This window comes from Nannobrachium achirus (assembly GCF_963921795.1).
Source record: "Nannobrachium achirus genome assembly, chromosome: 1".
Taxonomy (NCBI): Eukaryota; Metazoa; Chordata; class Actinopteri; order Myctophiformes; family Myctophidae; genus Nannobrachium; species Nannobrachium achirus.
The window spans coordinates 44,085,313-44,107,353 of record NC_137810.1 but is presented as its reverse complement, the minus strand read 5'-3'; the positions used below and the strand labels follow the sequence as shown (position 1 = coordinate 44,107,353).

Below are 22,041 nucleotides of genomic sequence, written 5' to 3'. Positions count from 1 at the left end.
ATATCTCAATCTCAACTCTCAATTCCTATACTAATGGACTCCAAAGCAAAGTTAGTAATAGTGCTTTGGTGAGAGAAATCATTGCACCGCATCGCACTTGCCTGGCGTTGCCAGCCTCTATCACACACTTCGTTTTGGGAAGAGAGTCTGGGATTTCAGGAAGAACTTTCATTTCTGGGGGGCGGGCTAAAGCCTAGTGACGCGAGCCCCAAACCACATGCCCCAAGCATACAACCCTGATTGGCCAACCCTTGAAGCTGGTTGAGGAAATAGAATCCCAATGGATCGGTTCCAGACCGTACTACAACACCACTAGTCCACTACCGCCAGGGGGTGTTGTTGTGTTCGGTCTGGTTTATTAACTCATCTAGTGCCATTCGCGAGATATCTCGCGAAATGTACTCGAGTATCTGTAGTGCCATTCACGGGATATCTCGGGAAAAGTAATATATTACTGTAACGGCGAGTACATTACCGAGAAGAATGGCCGGCGGTCCGGAGACGAAATCCGTCGCTGATTTCGCATCATCACGGCTCCACGAGCACAAAATAGTCCCATCCATAACATTGAGGTGGACGGGGGATCTCATCTTTAATGTCCATTATCTCAAAACTACACTTTAGAAGCTAGGATGGAGGCAGATGCTCGCTTATGTTACACAGTTATAAAAGCTCCCGGTCGGCCATTACACAACTCCACGTGGACACGGATCGGTTCCGGCGCACGATCCGATGACGTCAGACCGGAAGTGATTGCGCGGTGGAAAATAAGACAACGCAAGTGAATGGGACCTGAAGGAGGCACTTTGGACATTATAATCCGTTAATGTCTGGGGCTCAGAATGAGTTAACCAGGCAAGCATCGCACCGCACCAAGAGGAAATATCTCCGGTTGCCAGATTGGAGACACCTTAACTGAAATATTATCGCGGGATGACTCGCAAAATATACTGTATATACAGTAAAGCTGGCCTGGCTACCTACCGTCCGTTAAAATACGCTGGCACGTTTGAAGTCGCCGATTCATCATCATCATCATCGCGCATCCACGTGCACACAATAGTGATCCCATCCCATAGAAACCAACGGTCTTTCTCATCTTTACAGTCCATTTTCTCCAAAAAACACTTTTGATGCCAAGGATGGCATTGGATTCTCGCTAAAATAGCACAAGCATAAAGGCATCCATCTTCTATCATTGTTTACGTTTCGGACCAGAACTAGTTCCAGGTCAATCTTGAACATCGTCAAGTAGGAATTGTTAGCTCGATCTACTTCCGGCCTTCAAAATAAGAGACTGGCCGCGGACGGAGAAAGCGACCAGCACGCTGAACAATTAACCCTTTCATGTCGGCGGCACTAATTGAGTTAACAGTAGCACACACTGTAACCCTATGCTGTGTACATACTGTAGTAGGTAGTATGGTCCTTTAAGTGTGTTGGCGGGCTGAAGCATGCCGGCAAGGAGTGATGGGATTGTTGTCATGTTTACATTCTGTTTAAGTAGGTTTCTTGGACAAAAGACAGAAGTAGAAAAATGGCGACAGCCTACCTGTGGCGTTGCAGTTGTCTGCGTTGAACGGGAGGACCTTGACGTACTTGTCGTTGGAGCCGGTGGCCAGCAGCTGACCACAGTGGCTCCAGGCCACACAGTAGATGGAGCCCTTATGGTGCTTGTTCCTTCTGAAGCGCACCGCTGGCTGTCTGACCGCACCACCACTGGACCAACAACACAGGAAAGACAAGCCAGGTTGTTTTAGAGGTGAGACATTGTCAAGCAGAAACCTCTTATCTCCATATTTTCACTACTATATACTTTGGAGCCTAGGTGCCCGGACCGCTACACCAGCGGTCAGTGCCCCGTCTAGTGGTTTGTGAGTTTAGCTCTGGACACACAAACACATGGTAAACATATTTCTATGAATAAAACTCTGTAGATTGCAGATGCACAAGATCAAAACTCGCCGCATCGCGTCTTGAGCTTGATGATCTGCTATCTACTATTACATTTTTCTTAGAGCCGCATCCCACTTCCAAAGCCATACCCGCCCCTTTACATCGACTTCAACTCATAGCTAGCTCCGATGTCGGTAGAACGCCATACACGCCCCCTTTACATCGACTTCAACTCATAGCTAGCTCCGATGTCGGTAGAATGCACGGCACAGCCGTCCGCTGATTCGCCCCCCGTCGCCATGGTGTGAGAGAGAGAGAGAGAGCTCATTTGAGCTGTGAGAATAGACGGAGAGAGAAAAAAAGAGAGAGCAAAATAGTCCGTCGCCTCCTCCCTGTGTGAGTGCGTGGCTTGCGCACGCGAACACTCATGGACCTGTTGATGTGTGTTGCGCACCAGTAGCCACTAATCACAATATACAAATAGGCTACACCACTACAAATGTACTGTCTGTGTTACTATCGGGAACCAGGCTTCAGATTCAACAATGGACAAGATGATCTGACTGCCTCTGCTCCGCTCTGAGAGGGGAGAGGTTGGCGGCCCTTCGGGCCACTCACATCTAGAGTTCGGCCCACTCACCTCTTCACAGCAACATACTGTCTGTCTGTGTGTGTGTGTGTGTGTGTGTGTGTGTGTGTGTGTGTGTGTGTGTGTGTGTGTGTGTGTGTGTGTGTGTGTGTGTGTGTGTGTGTAGGGGTGTGTGTGTGTGTGTGTGTGTGTGTTGCTAAAATGAAAACATTGAAATAATGAAAATAAAACATTGGCAGGCCTATTATAGTAATAATAATAACACAATTAGGCCAAAACTTTTTTTTTTTTTCAAAAAACTTTTTTCAAAAAAAAAGTTTTTTGAAAAAAAATGTTTTTTTCTCAAAAACCCATTACAAATCCATTTGATTGCTGGTATACCGTGAGGGCCCCCGGAGGGGGCCCGAGCTCTAGATTTGAGGGCCCCCAAAGGGGGCCCGAAATTCTAGTTGTTGATACTTTTTTGTGACACTGCAGTACGATCAAGTTGGGCATTAATTTACGAAAAAAGTAAAAAAAAAAAAAACATAAAAAGTTTAAATACAGAGATAAGAGGTGTCTGTCCAACAACAACAAACCATCAGGATCAGTTTGACAAATACTGTAGATACTGTACGTCTGTGAGTGGCCAGAGAACAGGTTAAGTCATAAGAATAGCCCAACAGGCTAATAGATATCCCAATTAGGGATGGGACGATATGAAAACTACATATCACGATTATTGTCACAAAATAAATCACGATATTATCACAATATTCAAAATCCATTATTCTGGGGCGGAACATCTGCCAAAAAATAGCAGATCTACAAGCTCACAACGTGTCGCGTTGTGAGCTTGTAGATTGGCTATTTTTTGGCAAAGACATTTGATAGAGACTGAATAAAAGACTGTATCAAGTACCGTACATATATTATAAGTACTTTTTACCAATTATAGGTTTAAATGGTACCGGATATGCAGCTCAGCAAATTAAAAGCAAGGTGAATTGATCCCAGTGCAATGAGTGCATGGACGATATCACAATACATTAAATCTCCACGATACGATTATCGTGAGTGTATTGTCATCACGATAAACGATAATATCGCTTAAGGGCTTTGCAGACAGGCGCGATTCTTCGCACGAAAAAAAACAGACGATTTCATTTATTTTAAAGACACCAATGATTCTCTATGACCGCATGCACACCTGCTCCGAATTGTGGAGTGGCTGCATCAGTGGCTGCATCAGTGCGTTTTTTCCCCCCGATCGAACCCAGTTCGATTTGAGCGTCTTTTCACATGCGGTAAAAACTCATCGACTCCTTTAATGACTCGTTTTTGGATCCGCAGTGAGGATTACACACTAGATTGCACACCAAATCCAATGTCTTTTAATCATAAATAAACAATGAGGTGTGTGTAGCCTGTATGTAGTTGTACCTAGGGGTGAGGGTCTCTGGGTAGGCACAGACTCTCAAGGTCTTGGAGTTGGAGCCCACGGCGTAGAGCGCCCCCGTTGGGTGGAAGGCCACACAGCGCACGGCCTGCGTGTCCTCCAGCTGGTTGACCTTCACAAACTGACCTTTGCTCTTCCCTGTCTGGGGAAGCAAGATGGAAGGACATACTGTTTATACTGCATGGATGCACTGGACATTGTATACTGTACCTTTATTCTACTCTACTTTGCAACATAATATGCTATTTCCTCTGCTATTTTGATTCTTGATTATGACTACTCTATAATCTTATTGTTTTGGCACTGTTACAGGGAGAGACAGAGAGAGAGAGAGATATTTTGATTGTCCATAGGCAATCTTTTCTTTAGAAATCTTTTCGTTCACATCAGGATGTAACTGGTATATAGATGTGAGGAGACTTTATTTAACCTTTTTGGAATATTTAATTTTAAAAGAAAAACCTCTCTATCACACATAGATGCCAGTGTGCCCAGTGATCACCTTCCCCTGTGCCAATGGGGGTAGTGCATTAACCACATACAGTAACTGCAACTTATCCTATACACTACAGTATCTGAATGGGAGCACAATTAATGCATATCAATATAATGATTCACAAGTTGAACACTGTTTGAGCCAGGTGTGTAATAGTGGGGTCTTGGTTCTAGGAGCCTTGCAGCTGAGGTTCTGTACCTCTTGTGTTATGCTCCTTGTAGTGGAGCAGGGAGAGTCATCTTGAACTGGAGGGAAGGTAGCCTTGATTCTCTCAGAACTGGGAAACACCACACACACAGATTAGTACTCTCTCTTTATAGTGATAGAATGATACCAGTTTTCTCAATCAGTCATGTACATTTCTCATGCAAACCTCTGGCTGACAGGGGACTCGTCGAGGGACTGCATGCGACCCCCCGTCTTGAGAGGAGTGCTGCTCCCGCCGCCTCCAGGTTTGGATGGGATGGAGTCTGGGGTGCGGGTGGCGGGGGTGGTGGGGCTGGGTTTGACCCCTGCCACCCCGTTCCACTGCTGGCTGAGCTGAGGGGTCCCCTCCAGGTCAATCCCATTCCCAATTTTCATCTCCTCCAGCTTCTGGATGGACCTGGACACAGAAAACAAGAGCACGGACTGATACAAGTCTGATTTACAGGTATGTTCTAGTGTGTTCTCACATTAACCTCACATTAACCTTTTAACCCCAGTTTCGGTACGCATTGGGCCACAGAACCCCCATTACAGACCTGTAAGGATCCATTTGGGTTCCTGACTATCAATAATTTAGCTGGGTCCTTCCTGGAACCCCCTCAAGGAGCCCTGGGGGTCCCCGGACCTCACTTTGAGAACCATTGTTCTAATAGTTAGTTCCCAATTCTGATCCGCTGGATTTCCATTTGACCATTTATTATTTGTCATTTTAGAGGTATTAAAAAGTCCTTAAATTGTCACAGAAATGTGTAGATACCCTCTATACACTTAAACTTTATGTTGGTTTGTTTACTGTTGAGTGAAAAAAACATTGCACATTAAGTTAATCATCTGGGGATCCCCCAAAATAATTTGGGGTGGTTCTCAACCCACAGGTTGAGAACCACTGTGGTATACAGTATGACTGACTTGTTAAGGAAGGTCTCGGTGAGGTTGTGCTGGGCCCCGGCAGGGCCGGGCTCCGCCTCCTGTGGTTTGACTCCTCCTTCCAGCAGCATCTGCTGGTAGAGCTGCCTCTGCTGCTGCTTCTGCTCCAGGTGCTGCTGGACCCGAAGGCGCTGGCGCTGGTACTCCTGGTACTGGTCTGAGGAGTCCCGCTGCAGGGGCACAGCACGCACGCACACACGCACAGTACACACACACGCACAGTACACACACACGCACACACAATAGGGATGGGACGATAAGCGATATTATCGTTTTTTGTGATAAAAAACACTCACGATAATCGTATTGTGGAGATTTTATTTATCGTGATATCGTCCTCCGTCATGCACTAGGATCAATTCACCTTTTATTTGCCGAGCTGCATATCCGGTACTATTTAAACCCTCTATAATTGGTAAAAGGTACTTATAATACTGTACATGTACTTGATAGTCTTCACTCTTTTTTTCACTCTATCAAATGTCTTTGCCAAAAAATAGCCAAAAAATTGCTTGTAGATCGGCTATTTTTTGGGCAAATGTTCCGCCCCAAGATAATGGATTTTGATTATCGCGATAATATCGTAAATCGCGATTTCTTTTGTCACAATAATTGTGATATGACATTTTTATATCGTCCCATCCCTAGCACACACACACTCATTAACATCCCAGGATTCATGAACAAGAAGACATGTTACACAAATGTTAACACATTGACTGCCCGGGATTTAGAGCGTTTTTGAAAAATCACAGAATATTATCTGTCAAACACATCCACGCTCGCGACTGTCTGTTAGAATCTGAAAATATTCCTTGTCCGACTGCGAGCGGTGTTTGTGAAAGATCCAGCCTGAGTGCAGTCTGCTCCCAGACACTCTCCCCATAGACACTAACATGTGTGTTTTCCTCTTTTTCTTACAAAAAAACTCTGAAGTGATGGCGCTGTCTCAATTGGGGGGCGTGAATTTGTAGGTGCCCGTGTGTCTCTATAGTTAACATGCATATCATTACCTCATTCCTGTCTGTGCTACAGGGTGGCCCACCATCTTTTCCAGCGGCCAGGGGGGTGCGTGTGGTGTTGGGGCTCTCCAGACCTTGAGGGTGTTTCCTAAAGACAGAAACATTACAACAACAACAACACGGTTTAAATCTAATTGTTGTTTGCTGGTTGGCCTACTGATATTACATCCACACGGCATGTTGTACAGGGAGCAGAACAGGCAGAGACAGCGTCTTCCTCTGCATGCATTACACAATGCCAGTGAAAATATAGGGATAAAAGAAGTCTGCACAGGCAGCTGCTTCTCTGAATATACGTTTTCATGTGCAGACATCACAAACTCATCACTGTCAGATGAAAAGAAGTGGCAGGAGATGTCACAGTATCAGAAAGGACACGTTTGCTGCCTTTCCCAAGACCAGCCAGTAGGGGTCAGCAGTGACAGGGACTACATGGGGAGCACTGGGATTTGGTATAATGACTAAATTGGGATAGAAAGAAAGAAAGAAAGAAAGAAAGAAAGAAGAATCCCCCACAATCCCTGCCTTCTTGTGTAACACTACCTGCATTTGACTGTAAAGAAAAAAAAGGAGGAACATGGTAAATCAAATGATGTATAAAATCATGGAAGGAACGCGTAGGAACACCTTTCTGTCTCCCACAAGAGAGCTGAATAGGATGGCTACCAAATCAACAGTCAGACTGATATTATTGAATATTGGTGATTATAGGTTCCATGCAGAGGGGCAGCCACATAGTTTATCTGCAGCCCTCCTCCATACAGAGAGCAATCCAGAGAAAATGCAAACAATAATGGCGTTCTTGCTCGTGAACACCACAGCTGTTGGATTATACACCGTGATCATATCAATAAACGAGGCACCGAAGTCCATGGCCCCGAGCACTGACCATATACGAGAGGCCATGTTATGTGATCGAAGGCCTTCATTGCAGGGCTGTCAGCGCATCTAAAAAAAAGGTCTAAAGCTAGAGAAATCTGATTTTGGCCCTGGATGATTTGGGGAAGATATGGGGAATACACCGTATATTTTCAACCATTTAATATATCTGTACACTACAGCAGCTGTTCTCTCACTGCTAGCTTTCTCTATTGCCGTCTGTAACCTGCTGTGCCGGCAGCTTGTTGTGTGTGCTTAAGAAACAACAGAGAGTAGTTAACAACAACCCACTGTGTGTGCTGTACTGTAACTCACCAACCCCCCCAGGACCTCAACAAGGAAAGCTCATTTCCCATCTCTGCATGCTGTAGTTCAGTGGTTCTCAACCTGTGGGTCGGGGCCCCCAGGGGGATCCCCAAATTATTTTGGGGGGGTCCCAGATTAACTTAATGTGCAGCATTGTTTTCTCCCTCAACAGTAAACAAACGTTAGAGGGTACATGCACATTTCTAAAGTGACAATTTAAGGCCTTTTTAATACAGTACCTCTAATAGGACAAATTAAACATTGGCCAAATTGCCAAATATTAGAGGAGTTGCGAGGCGTTGTGAGCATATTTTCACAATAGCACCGTGTTATACAAAATGTAATGCCTCAACTCTTAGTGCTCGTCAGGGGTCCCCAGTTAAAATATGATTTGGGGGTCACGTCCTGAAAAGGTTGAAAATCACTGCTGTAGATGTCACTCATGGGAATAATTACAACATAGACAGGTACAAGGACAAAACTATCACAACTGTAAAAAGGTTTTCAGAATATGTTCCATGTCTTCATATTCAAGGAACTCTCACTCTTCTGCTTTCAAGAACAAAGTCAGCTCACTCCACAATGACTGATTGAGAAATATCTGCCTTATATTCTGGCCCAATAAAAAAAATCTAATAATGAAATGTGATCTCTGAAATTAAACACCACACACACAAGTTGTCCCCAAACCGGACACCACTGGGCAAAGGGAAACAACGCCGATCTAAGATCACCTCGCGAAGACGCTGGGCTGCTGGAGATGGGTCTCTCGTAGCATGAGACACAGCTGCTAAAGAACACGATTAGTTGGAGTAACATTATCAATGCATTAAGCCCCATATGGGCGAAGAGCTTAAGTAAGTATGCTCAATGAATTAAACAAATTTGTATTAACATAACTATGATACAGTATGAAGAAGTTAACAAAAGAGCGGGATAGAACCAAGACCAGGTGGCCTGTCTGGATTATAAGTTACCTTAGACGGCGAGCACGCCGTCGCTTCTCAGCGTCTTCCAGCCTAGCCTCCGCGCCGGACAAGTGTGTAAGAACATCGGCTAATTTCTTATCGACAGCAAAAACAGCTCTTCGTGTTTCTGACAGTTCCATCCGAATGTCCGTGAAATGTCTCGCTTGGTCCTCCGATAGCTTTCGGAGAAGTCCATGAACCACAGCACTAGATGTGGACTCAACTAGAGAGTCGTCCGGGGATTGTGGAGAAGTCTGTCCGGCCTTCGAATTAACATCAGCCCCGAAGCCTAGGCCTAACGACTCTTCAGTCGTGTTACCGGCATTTTTACGAATATTCTGCATTTCGCTTGCAGATACGATGAGAGGAATATGAATGGTAACTAACTTGTGACTCCAGTAACAAATAACATGGATGTCAATGCTTTAAAGCTAAATAAAAAGCCAATGGTGCTGGAGCCTCCGCTTCAAGCAGCCATCTTCCATTCGCTGTCCATTCTCTACGGAAGCCCTTTTCAGTATTTTGGAGCTAAAGATTCAGAAAAGAATCAGCTCCTCTTACTTCAGGGGGGTAGCATTTCATTTACAATCGATCGCGTAAAGCTTTGTCAGCAAACTAGACATCAAGGTGATGCCAAGAAAAGTTCCGGAGATCTGATGCAAACTATACACTCATCTCGGCTTACATTCCTCTACTGTCATTCTGTTAAGAGTTTAGAGAGTTTCCACTGAACAACGTACCACGCTGTGCCTGTACCTAACTTACTGGTCTGGTATTATGGTATCAAAATTGTACTGAAAGAACACCTAATGTGTTTGGATGAGTGCTATTTAGTAAAATAAATAATACAAAAATAATAATCCTGATGAAGATTGTCTAAGATCAAAACATTGAGAACTGCAATAAACAATTAAGTGGAGCTGAGATACGTGTTACTGTTGATCATTGTTTGTCAAGAACCTGGATGAGAGATTGGATGTGCATGCATAATTTCCTAAAATTACCTCTTATATTTAAACAAATGGACCAGCCTAAATTGTTTTATGTATCTATGTTTACTTTTACATTTACCTCTTTCACTCTGCTTTATACTCGTCTTAAATGTGTTCATTTTTAACCACTTAAACCCTTTATACCGGACTCACAACATTGTGATGAACTGCCTATAATAGGGATGCTATGGTTCATGTGGTTAAATCATGTGAATTTGTTTGTAAAGCTCTTCATAACCTTGGAAAACATAAGGATAGTTGCATATTGCATATTATTTAAATGAAGTTACAATCCTGTCCATTCACTGTAGAGAGCCAATGAATACAGCAAGGGAGACACTTAATCGCTGCTAAAGAGCTAAAGCGGTTACTGGATTAGCGACATATATAGACATTAACATTGGGGATTAATAGCAAAGGTTACAGATTAACTTGCTTAAGGATGTTAAGTTAAAGTAGAAATCGTTCCTGTCGGGCAGAAACCGCTATTTTTTTTAGCCTTTCTTTTTTCATCTACGTACACTGTCGAGAGTATACTACATGTAAATATGTAGATACATTGTTGTTGTTATTTTTACTGATCTATTTCTCTTCCCCTTGCGCCCCTTCTTCTTCTTCTTATTCCCTTTTTATGGAAATAACAAAAATCTTGGAGCTTGCACAAAAAACAAATTTCACCCAGTGTTTTACACCTGTAAACCTGTGATTCTGAAATACATGGTTTCCATCCAATAGCAACAATACACAGTAATAACCACCAGTAAGACTCCCTAATCGGGAGATAAGCGACCGTCAGGTCGCAGCGTGATTTTAGGGCAAAATGTGTAGGAGCAGTGTCCAAAAATGTGGTTAAAAAAATCGGCCTGATGGTGGCGCTATATGGGACATCCATATTGATGAGATGAGTGTAGACATACTGTGTACAGATTTGTGTGATTTTAGGGCCAAATCTGTAGGAGCAGTGTCCAAAAATGTGTTTTGCAAGAATCGGCCTCATGGTGGCGCTAGAAGAGGGCCATGTGAGAAATGAGGGGTGGGGTCTCCGCGTTGCCTTGGCGGACGAATAGGTACTGGCCCCGGCTCTCCCGGCCGCTCCTAGCCCGAGTTACGGCATTTTATGTGAGCTGCAGTGGAGGGGGTCCTCCACTGGGGGCGCCACCACTTTGGCATCCGTTCTGGAGCACCAGGAGTCGGTGGTCCCCGGGAATTCCCCGTGAGCAGCCCCGTTGGGGTGGTCATTTGGTCATTTTTGCACATTTGGTCATTTTTTACATCTGGGGGTCCCCCAGGGACCTGGGGGTCCCTGGAGCTCCGGGGGTCCTTGGAGGTTGTAGTTTGGCAGGCAAGGACTGTGTGTGCAAAATTTGGCATGGATCGGGGCAACGGTTGCGGAGATATGAGCAGGGCAATAGTGTGACGTGTGAGGTGTGACAGACAGACTGACGGACGGACGGACGGACGGACGGACGGACGGACGGACGGACGGACGGACGGACGGACGGACGGACGGACGGACGGACGGACGGACGGACGGACGGACGGACGGACGGACGGACGGACGGACTGACTGACTGACTGACTGACTGACTGACTGACTGACTGACTGACTGACTGACTGACTGACTGACTGACTGACTGACTGACTGACTGACTGACTGACTGACTGACTCACAGTTTGTGGAGGTTTTGATAGTAAGTGCGACCTGACGGTCGCAATGATGTTAAAGCAGTTCTAAAAGTAATGTCAGTCTCAACCTGAGTGTGCACGAAATACTCCCAAATCCCTAGTTGAAGACACTCGGTCACATGTCTCCAGAAAGGATGGACCAGTAAGACTCCCTAATCGGGAGATAAGCGACCGTAGGTCACTTATCTCCACAAATAGAGCAAAAATTTGTTTTTCCAAAATCTTCCTGAGCATGTTGATGACATGAGTGTAGACAAACTGTGTAGTGATTTTCGTGATTTTAGGGCAAAATCTGAATCGGCCTCATGGTGGCGCTAGAGGGCCATGTGAGAAATGAGGGGTGGGGTCTCCGCGCCGCCAAGGCGGACGAATAGGTACCGGCCCCGGCTCTCCCGGTCGCTCCTAGCCCGAGTTACGGCATTTTATGTGAGCTGCAGTGGCAGGGGGTCCTCCACTGGGGGCGCCACCACTTTTGCATCCGTTCTGGAGCACCAGGAGTGGGTGGTCCCCGGGAATGCCCCGTGAGCAGCCCCGTTGGGGTGGTCATTTGGTAATTTTTGCACATGTGCTCATTTTTTACACTTGGGGGTCCCCGAGGGAGCTGGGGGTCCCTGGAGCTCCGGGGGTCCTTGGAGGTTGTAGTTTGGCAGGTAAGGAGTGTGTGTGCAAAATCTGGCATGGATCGGGGCAACGGTTGCGGAGATATGAGCAGGGCAAAAGTGTGACGTGTGACGTGTGTGACGGACGGACGGACGGACGGACGGACAGACGGACACCTCGAGCAGCTTTCTGTAGTAAGTGCGACCTACGGTCGCAATTATACGTATAGGAGTGCAGAATGTATCCATGCAGACACTGCTTGTAAAACAAAGATAACCCGATTCTATATGTCTTCTAAGAAACTCATGTTTCTATCATCAGTGGTTGGTGATTCTCAAACATTTTCATGTCAAGGACCTCCAAAATGACATGTATCTGGCAGCAGACGCCCATCTCAAATTATTTAGTTCCAGGGACCCCCCCAGATTTGCACAAACCTTTTCAAAAAGATCTACAAGCTCGCAGCGCAGTGAGCTTGTATATCTGCCATTTTTGAATAACAAAAGCATAACAATCTAAAGTGACACAGTTCCAGGTCTTAAAGGGTTAACAGTAGGGCTGTCACGATTAAGACATTTTACATGACGATTAATTGTCACTCAAATAATTGCGATTAACGATTTAATTGTGTTTTTGTCGTTGACAATTACATTTCTGTTGGGCTTTTAGGCTTTGAAGTTGCACATGGTAGATATGACACACAACCTAAATATACAAAGAAAGTACTGACATATTTGACAACTTTATACTTAAGAAAGAACATTTATAGTGGAAATAGCCGATCTACAAGCTCACAACGCGTCACGATGCGACGCGTTGTGAGCTTGTAGATCTGCTATTTCCACTATTTTTTACTTTAAAAAACAATACCTGAAAAATCTTCAACATGGAAACGATTATGACGATTATGAGAAATAATCGCGATTATGTCAAATAATCGCGATTATGTCAAATAATTGCGATTAGACGATTATGTAATAATTACGACAGCCCTGGTTAACGGTCTACCTCCACCCTCTGTTTACCGTTCGGGTGAGTCGTCCTCCTGATGTAGGTTGTTCTCCACCAGGCTCCTGCTGAGGCATGGCTTCACCCCAGCGTCCATCCCTCTCTTATCCTGGGCTGCCAGGCCGTGAGACAGCCCGTCCAGAGCCGGGTTCAGGGACCTGGACACACACACACACACACACAAGAATCTTTCATTCGTTTTCAACTACAGGTTTAGTTTTGATTGATGAGTTTTTAAGTGGCTTTGCTCATTTAGTTTAGTTTTTGAAAATGTTCATGAAAAATAGCGGAAAAGGACTATCTGAAGCTCACAATGTGTTGCATCAGGACACGTTGTGAGCTTGTAGATCAGCGATTCTTTGTGAATTTTAAGGTTTTGGAAAACAAATTACATCAGAGCTAAACGCTGACAGCTAAAATATTGGAAGACTTCATATCCACCCAAAATAGTTGTCTTATGTAAGAACTAGGAAGGTGCAATTCTGGGAAACTGCAAGTGTGGTTGTAACCCTTATTTTTATCCAATAGGTAGCGTTCTCCAGTCCTTCTAGGATGGTGGGAATAAGCGGGCTACAATTGTAGGAACAATAATATCTTCTTTATTCAGCCTGAACCAACACAGCAGCCGTACTTGAAACACATGTGGTTAACCAACAACACTGAACTGAGTAACCCTTTTACCTGTCCCCCTATGCACCTAGGCAGGTAGGAACTAATGTGTCAATACAAAAAGGGCACAGATTAATACAACACAATAATGAGGAATGTGCCAAATGAAAATGATACATGAAATACTGAATAATGAAATAATGAATGCATTATCCATGCTACAGTCTTCCCCTACCACAAGTAGAAATGTCCTCATTTCAATCAATCCTTCCTGAAAATGATACATGAAATACAGAATACTGAAATAATGAATGCAAAAAGTACATGCAATCAATCACACCATAGCATCAATAAACAGTCAACAATAACAATCAAAGTTTTTTTTTTTCAAAGGAATGTCCTTGTGCACATAACAGTGCATAACCCAAGAGCGTGGAAAGTACATCTAAACCCCAGTCTATGTGACAAAGTCCCTGTACTTGAGTGGCCGCCTCACTAGGCGTCCACAACGAGTCGTGTCAGACAGGGGTCCGCCGAGAGGCAAGGCATGTCCATCAGGTGGGGGGGAAGGGCAGGGCAGAGGCGTAAGGGGGCGAGGAGAAGGTGGAGCACTGCGCTGAGGAGTTACAACTGGGGCAGGTGGCGGCTGCCTCCCAGCTGTGGTAGGCACATGAGGTGGAGTCGGGGGCCGAAAAGGCAGAGCCCCTGACAACGCAGTAAGAGAAGGGGCTGGCATAACTGATGCTCCGTCAACTGGCACTGAAGGTGCATGGCTGCTGACAGAAACAGTTGGCAAAGTCCCTTTAAAAGCTTTCAGTCTATCATGATGGACCACCCACGTCCGTGAGCGTGCATTACTTGGATCTGTGATTTTATAGGTGACACCAGGCTGTCCATTTGTGCTCATCCTCTGTCTTATCACAAATGGTCCCTTCCATCTAGGGGCAAGCTTGTACCTTTTGTTTGCTGGGTCATCCAGGAGGACAAGATCCCCCGGCTGATGGGGATGAAACACCACTTTCTTGTCATATTGAGTCTTTTGATGCTGCTTGCTCACAGCAGACGTTTGGGCTGCGTCCCTGAAAGCATGTGACAAACGTGAGACAAGGTCGTGAGCATAAGCAACTGGTGTACCAGGGGTAGCAGAGGTCACAGCAGGACTACAGTTCAACATGATATCCAATGGCAAGTTTGGCTTACGCCCATGAACAAGGTAGAAAGGTGAAAATCCAGTACTGGAATGAACACCGGAGTTGTAGGCAAGCTCAAACTGTGAAAGGTACTGGTCCCATTCACCACCACCTTGAGACAGGTACTTAGTCAGTTGATCTATCAAAGTTCTGTTCAGCCTCTCCACCATCCCGTCCGATTCTGGCCGGTATGGTGTTGTGTGTGTCTTTTCAATTCCAAGTAACGTGCAAATATGCTTTACCAGGTCAGACTCAAACATAGCTCCCATGTCAGTGTGAATGGATTCTGGAACAGCATGTTGTCTAAGAAAACCTTCGAAAATACACTTTGCCACTGTAACAGCACGCTGATCTTTCAATGGAAAAAGGTTAGCATAGCGTGTGAAATAGTCCTGAATTACTAGAGCATACCTATTGCCCTGTGTAGTGACCCCTAGTTCAACAATGTCAGCGGCAATCTTTTGAAAGGGCCTATCTGCATGCATTGACTGTAGTGGGGCTCTTACATGTGGATTCGGGGAACTCCGCTTTTGACAAGGCAAGCACTCAGTACAAAATTTATTAATATCACGGGCCATAAACGGCCAATAACAGATGCGTCGGGCCCTGTGCAACGTGCGCTCCACACCTAAGTGTCCACTGCATGGATTCCCATGTAAACCTGTCAAAGCCGTGGGAATGAGAGCCGCAGGCAGGACTACTTGAAACGTTTCAGGTGTGTGTGGGCCTGTCTTAACTTTCCTACAAAGAATACCCTGTCGCATCGTCAGCTTGGGAAATTCATGCCATAATTTTCTGAGTGTGGGGGAAGATTTCTTGAGGCGACCGATAGGCGGTCTATGAGCATCACCCTCTAGCCATGCAATTACACTATTGAGACTTTCATCCCCTCTCTGCTGTTCCTTCAGTTTGCCCACATCAATTGACAGTGTGTTATTAATGTCAGAAATACCTGAGATAGTGTTGTCATGCATGTCTGTGGAGGTGATAGCTGAGGTGACACACTGCACACTTTTGTTGTAGGTCTCGGGACAGGGACGCCTGGACATAGCATCTGCGTTGGCGTGCTGTTTGCCTTCTCTGTGTCGGAGGGTGTAGTCAAACACATCCAACTCGAGAACCCACCGACTGCGTCGGCCAGTAGGGTCATTATCAACTGGGGCTTTTCTCAAACTCAGGAGTGGCTTATGATCTGTGATCACTGTGAATGAGCTGCCCGACAGAAAGTGTTTAAAATGTCTCACAGACCACACAACTGCCCAAAGCTCCCGGTCAAAGGTTGACCATTTCCGTTCGGGAGGTGTCAGTGTGTGGCTGGCATAGGCAATTACACGCTCTTTGCCGTCTTGTCGCTGAGCCAGAACAGATCCAATGCTGTCCTGTGAAGCATCCGTGTACAGCAGGAAAGGCTGTGTGAAGATGGGGTGTGCAACAACTGGCGGTTGAGTGAGAGCATGTTTCAGTGACTGGAAAGCATCCTCACAGTCGACAGTCCATGAAAATATTGCTCCCTTCTGCGTAAGGGCATGTAGTGGAGCAGCCAAAACAGAGAAGTTTTTGTCAGACAGGGGTCCGCCGAGAGGCAAGGCATGTCCATCAGGTGGGGGGGAAGGGCAGGGCAGAGGCGTAAGGGGGCGAGGAGAAGGTGGAGCACTGCGCTGAGGAGTTACAACTGGGGCAGGTGGCGGCTGCCTCCCAGCTGTGGTAGGCACATGAGGTGGAGTCGGGGGCCGAAAAGGCAGAGCCCCTGACAACGCAGTAAGAGAAGGGGCTGGCATAACTGATGCTCCGTCAACTGGCACTGAAGGTGCATGGCTGCTGACAGAAACAGTTGGCAAAGTCCCTTTAAAAGCTTTCAGTCTATCATGATGGACCACCCACGTCCGTGAGCGTGCATTACTTGGATCTGTGATTTTATAGGTGACACCAGGCTGTCCATTTGTGCTCATCCTCTGTCTTATCACAAATGGTCCCTTCCATCTAGGGGCAAGCTTGTACCTTTTGTTTGCTGGGTCATCCAGGAGGACAAGATCCCCCGGCTGATGGGGATGAAACACCACTTTCTTGTCATATTGAGTCTTTTGATGCTGCTTGCTCACAGCAGACGTTTGGGCTGCGTCCCTGAAAGCATGTGACAAACGTGAGACAAGGTCGTGAGCATAAGCAACTGGTGTACCAGGGGTAGCAGAGGTCACAGCAGGACTACAGTTCAACATGATATCCAATGGCAAGTTTGGCTTACGCCCATGAACAAGGTAGAAAGGTGAAAATCCAGTACTGGAATGAACACCGGAGTTGTAGGCAAGCTCAAACTGTGAAAGGTACTGGTCCCATTCACCACCACCTTGAGACAGGTACTTAGTCAGTTGATCTATCAAAGTTCTGTTCAGCCTCTCCACCATCCCGTCCGATTCTGGCCGGTATGGTGTTGTGTGTGTCTTTTCAATTCCAAGTAACGTGCAAATATGCTTTACCAGGTCAGACTCAAACATAGCTCCCATGTCAGTGTGAATGGATTCTGGAACAGCATGTTGTCTAAGAAAACCTTCGAAAATACACTTTGCCACTGTAACAGCACGCTGATCTTTCAATGGAAAAAGGTTAGCATAGCGTGTGAAATAGTCCTGAATTACTAGAGCATACCTATTGCCCTGTGTAGTGACCCCTAGTTCAACAATGTCAGCGGCAATCTTTTGAAAGGGCCTATCTGCATGCATTGACTGTAGTGGGGCTCTTACATGTGGATTCGGGGAACTCCGCTTTTGACAAGGCAAGCACTCAGTACAAAATTTATTAATATCACGGGCCATAAACGGCCAATAACAGATGCGTCGGGCCCTGTGCAACGTGCGCTCCACACCTAAGTGTCCACTGCATGGATTCCCATGTAAACCTGTCAAAGCCGTGGGAATGAGAGCCGCAGGCAGGACTACTTGAAACGTTTCAGGTGTGTGTGGGCCTGTCTTAACTTTCCTACAAAGAATACCCTGTCGCATCGTCAGCTTGGGAAATTCATGCCATAATTTTCTGAGTGTGGGGGAAGATTTCTTGAGGCGACCGATAGGCGGTCTATGAGCATCACCCTCTAGCCATGCAATTACACTATTGAGACTTTCATCCCCTCTCTGCTGTTCCTTCAGTTTGCCCACATCAATTGACAGTGTGTTATTAATGTCAGAAATACCTGAGATAGTGTTGTCATGCATGTCTGTGGAGGTGATAGCTGAGGTGACACACTGCACACTTTTGTTGTAGGTCTCGGGACAGGGACGCCTGGACATAGCATCTGCGTTGGCGTGCTGTTTGCCTTCTCTGTGTCGGAGGGTGTAGTCAAACACATCCAACTCGAGAACCCACCGACTGCGTCGGCCAGTAGGGTCATTATCAACTGGGGCTTTTCTCAAACTCAGGAGTGGCTTATGATCTGTGATCACTGTGAATGAGCTGCCCGACAGAAAGTGTTTAAAATGTCTCACAGACCACACAACTGCCCAAAGCTCCCGGTCAAAGGTTGACCATTTCCGTTCGGGAGGTGTCAGTGTGTGGCTGGCATAGGCAATTACACGCTCTTTGCCGTCTTGTCGCTGAGCCAGAACAGATCCAATGCTGTCCTGTGAAGCATCCGTGTACAGCAGGAAAGGCTGTGTGAAGATGGGGTGTGCAACAACTGGCGGTTGAGTGAGAGCATGTTTCAGTGACTGGAAAGCATCCTCACAGTCGACAGTCCATGAAAATATTGCTCCCTTCTGCGTAAGGGCATGTAGTGGAGCAGCCAAAACAGAGAAGTTTTTGACAAACTTACGATAGTAGGAACAGAGGCCAACGAATCCTCTGACCGTGGTAGACCTGGGCGTTGGCCATCCCCGGACCTTTTCAAGGTTCCTTGCATCTGGTTGTAGCCCATCACTGGATACAACGTGTCCAAGGAAGGTTACTTGTTTCTGTGCAAGGTGGCACTTTCTCGCTTTCAGCTTGAGACCAGCCGCACGAAACCGGCTGAACACCTCTTCCAGGCTCTTTAGGTGATCTGCAAAAGTGCGACTGAACACTAAAACATCATCTAGGTAAATCAAACAGTCCTTCCAATGCAGGCCGTGAAGCACTAGCTCCATCAGCCTCTGAAACGTCGGTGGGGCGTTGGTCAAGCCCATAGGCATAACTTTGAATTGGTAGAGAGCACTGCCAGTAGTGAATGCAGTTTTTTCCTTGTCATGCGGCTCAAGTTCAACCTGCCAATATCCACTGGACAAGTCCATTGTGCTGAACCAGCATGCACCAGACAGGCTATCCAAGGCATCAGCAGGGCGTGGCAGGGGGTATGAGTCTTTGATGGTCGCTGCATTCAACTTTCTATAGTCAACGCAAAATCTGTAGCTGCCATCTTTTTTCCTCACTAGAACAACAGGGGAAGACCAGGGGCTACAACTTTCCTCAATTAGGTCTTGTTCTAAGAGCTGCTGAACCTGCCTGTCCATATCTGCCCTCATGTTAGGTGAGGTTCTGTATGCTCTCTGTTTAATAGGGGGAGTATGCGTCGTCTTAATACTGTGTTTGGCTACATTAGTACGTCCATAGTCTTGGTCGTGAGCACTAAACACATCACTGTAAGCCAATACTAAAGTCTCGAGCCCTCGCCCTTGTTCCTCAGTAAGTGCCAAACGATCAAGGACAACATCTGCTAATGGCTGCTGAGGGGAATTTTTAGCTATCATACCAACTGTGGCTGGGCTTGTTTCTGATACAGAGCAGTCATACTCCCTATCTCCACCTAGGGAGTGGAAGTCTCCCAGCCTAGTGTTGGTACATGAAGGTCATTATTAGTCGGGTTCATTACTCTAATGTGAGTCAGCCCTGCCTGCACAGGAGCAAGAGTACGTGCCGCCAACAGACCCTGAAAACCAGGTGGACCTGGCTCTAAGACACCTGTGTACTCGGCTTCAGGATCCAACATACCTACAGGGGCCTGCAGTTTAGCTAAAACTGTCATCTGTGACATGGCAGGAACAACAACAGAGGATAAAGTGACGGCGTTGCAGCTCAGAGGGGCAGTCTCAGTAGCACACAGAAGAGGGACACTAGTATGGCTTCCTACTCTAAGAATACCTTCCCTCAAATCCACAGCTGCATGATGTGCAAGTAGAAAGTCCCAGCCTAGGATAATTGGTTGTGTAACATTTCTAACCACTTGAACAGTGTGGGTAAAAACCTCATTACCTAACCTGATAGTAATAGGAAGTGTGCCTAGGCTGTCTAAATAGTCACCTGTCACTGCCCTAGGAAACAGCTCGGAGTATTGCATAGGTTTTGTTCTCAGAGATGGAACAGACATTCTGAAGGCTTCACTAATCAATGATATATCAGAGCCTGTATCTAAGTAGACTTTCATGGCGATGTTCTCAACTACAGACATTACATATCGTGTAGGTGTTTTGTGTGAAGGTGACAGCACCTGTGGTGGGGCCTCATCAACAGTAGCAGCAGACACGTGGCCCTCAGCACCTGCTACCAGTCGTTTCCCTGCTCATAGGGGTCTGTATCGAAGCTGACATGATGACTCCCCTCCCTGGGTGATGGGTGTCGACCCCTTGCAGAATGAGCCTGGCGTGAGTCATTCCTGGGCCTAGCTGACTCATGCGTGGCATAGTAAGGGTCATGTCCGTAGTGGTCACTTTGGCGTGTGTATGTGGTGTTTGAGTGGTCAGGAAAGCGATGTCTGTCCGGGCTGTAGCGCCTAAAGCGATCCTGACTGCTGGCAGAAGGATGGTTGCGGTGATGTGGGGGAGGAGGACTAGGAGAGTAGCGCCTGTCGCGGCGGTCAGGTGAGTATCTGGAGTGGGGATGATCATTGTACGACCTGCTGGAACGTTGATGGTAAGGCGTAGAGGAGTAGGCAGCACGGTCAGGAGACACAGATGGAGAGCGGCGATATCTGTCTCTGCCTCGCTCACCCCTCAGCCCACCTGGAGGGTCATACTTATGTGTGGAGAAATCAGCATGTTGAGCACGACGACTAGCAGAGTGGCCACGATCCTGTCCCAGCTGCTTAACTTCAAGCCTGAGTGCATGAACATCCTTTGAGAGCTGTCTGACAACATCAATAAGACCAGCAGATGTGTCAGAAGGAGTCGTATCACGGACAGCGGAAACCATAGCTGAAAGTGGCTCACCATGTGGTTCTGAGGCAACACACCGTGCAGTAGCATGTGAAGAAGCAGGAGGAGGTAGGAGTTTCAAAGCTTCCTGTGCACGTTCCCACTTACATGCAATGGACAGAGCCTCCTCCAGTGTAGCTGCTCCATGTTCATGACATTTAGATTGGAGAAGGGGTTCCAAACCAGCGATGAATCTCCTGAAGCGTTCCATTTTAATAGCTGGCTCACCATAGTCAGGGAATGCCTCCAGCACTAGCCTTGTTATTTCTGCAGCATAAACCTCCAAGGGTTCCTTTGGCAAACGCTGCCTGGCATTGACAAAAGTTTGGAAGTGAAGCAAAAATTCCTTCCTCCCAAAAACATCATTTAGCTTAGCTGTACATTGTTCATAGTTCTGTTGCACGTCAGGTTTTAATGACAGCCAATATGCCAGTGCATCTCCACTGAGGCGGGTAGGCAGTATTGTGGCAATATTCAGGTTCTGTCCATCTGCACAGGCTTTAACTGCAAGCTCCAAACGAGCTTTCCATAGAGAAAAACTTTCCTTGTCCTTACCATCTCCATGGAAAGATGGTGGTAATTCCACCCTATAGTGAACCACAGTCTTTGTTGTCTCCCGCCGCCGGGTCGCGCCGCCCGCGCTATTATCATCATCATCTTCATCCTCTTCTTCCTCTTCCTGCACTTCCACAATCTCGTCTTCTCCGTTCTGTGACATGTTGAAAACTATGAAAAGTACTGTCCAACTCGGCGAAAAACTCGGTCCGCTTGTCCTTTGTGCAATTCCAGTCGTTAAACAGTTTATGCAACAACTCACGGGGCGCACCGGGGACTGCAGCACCTTTTCAGCCGACGTCGTTGAATGCCTTTGGTTTACAGCCGAAAATGAAGAAACACCGCTGCCACCAGTCTGTAACCCCTTTTTATCCAATAGGTAGCGTTCTCCAGTCCTTCTAGGATGGTGGGAATAAGCGGGCTACAATTGTAGGAACAATAATATCTTCTTTATTCAGCCTGAACCAACACAGCAGCCGTACTTGAAACACATGTGGTTAACCAACAACACTGAACTGAG

General features: G+C 46.4%; 1 protein-coding gene across 1 annotated transcript in view; it reads right to left on the bottom strand.

Moving 5' to 3' along the window:
• LOC308288081 (WD repeat-containing protein 47-like) overlaps positions 1-22,041 on the bottom strand; it is a gene marked incomplete at both ends in the record, with an annotated part of 63,497 nt that overhangs the window by 4,425 nt on the left and 37,031 nt on the right. Inside the window, 7 exons of the mRNA XM_080729423.1 lie at positions 1,553-1,719; positions 3,908-4,065; positions 4,618-4,696; positions 4,793-5,023; positions 5,536-5,723; positions 6,567-6,663; positions 13,033-13,173. Of these exons, the coding sequence (XP_080585549.1) occupies positions 1,553-1,719; positions 3,908-4,065; positions 4,618-4,696; positions 4,793-5,023; positions 5,536-5,723; positions 6,567-6,663; positions 13,033-13,173 (1,061 nt within the window). The remainder of the gene's footprint in view (positions 1-1,552; positions 1,720-3,907; positions 4,066-4,617; positions 4,697-4,792; positions 5,024-5,535; positions 5,724-6,566; positions 6,664-13,032; positions 13,174-22,041) is intronic.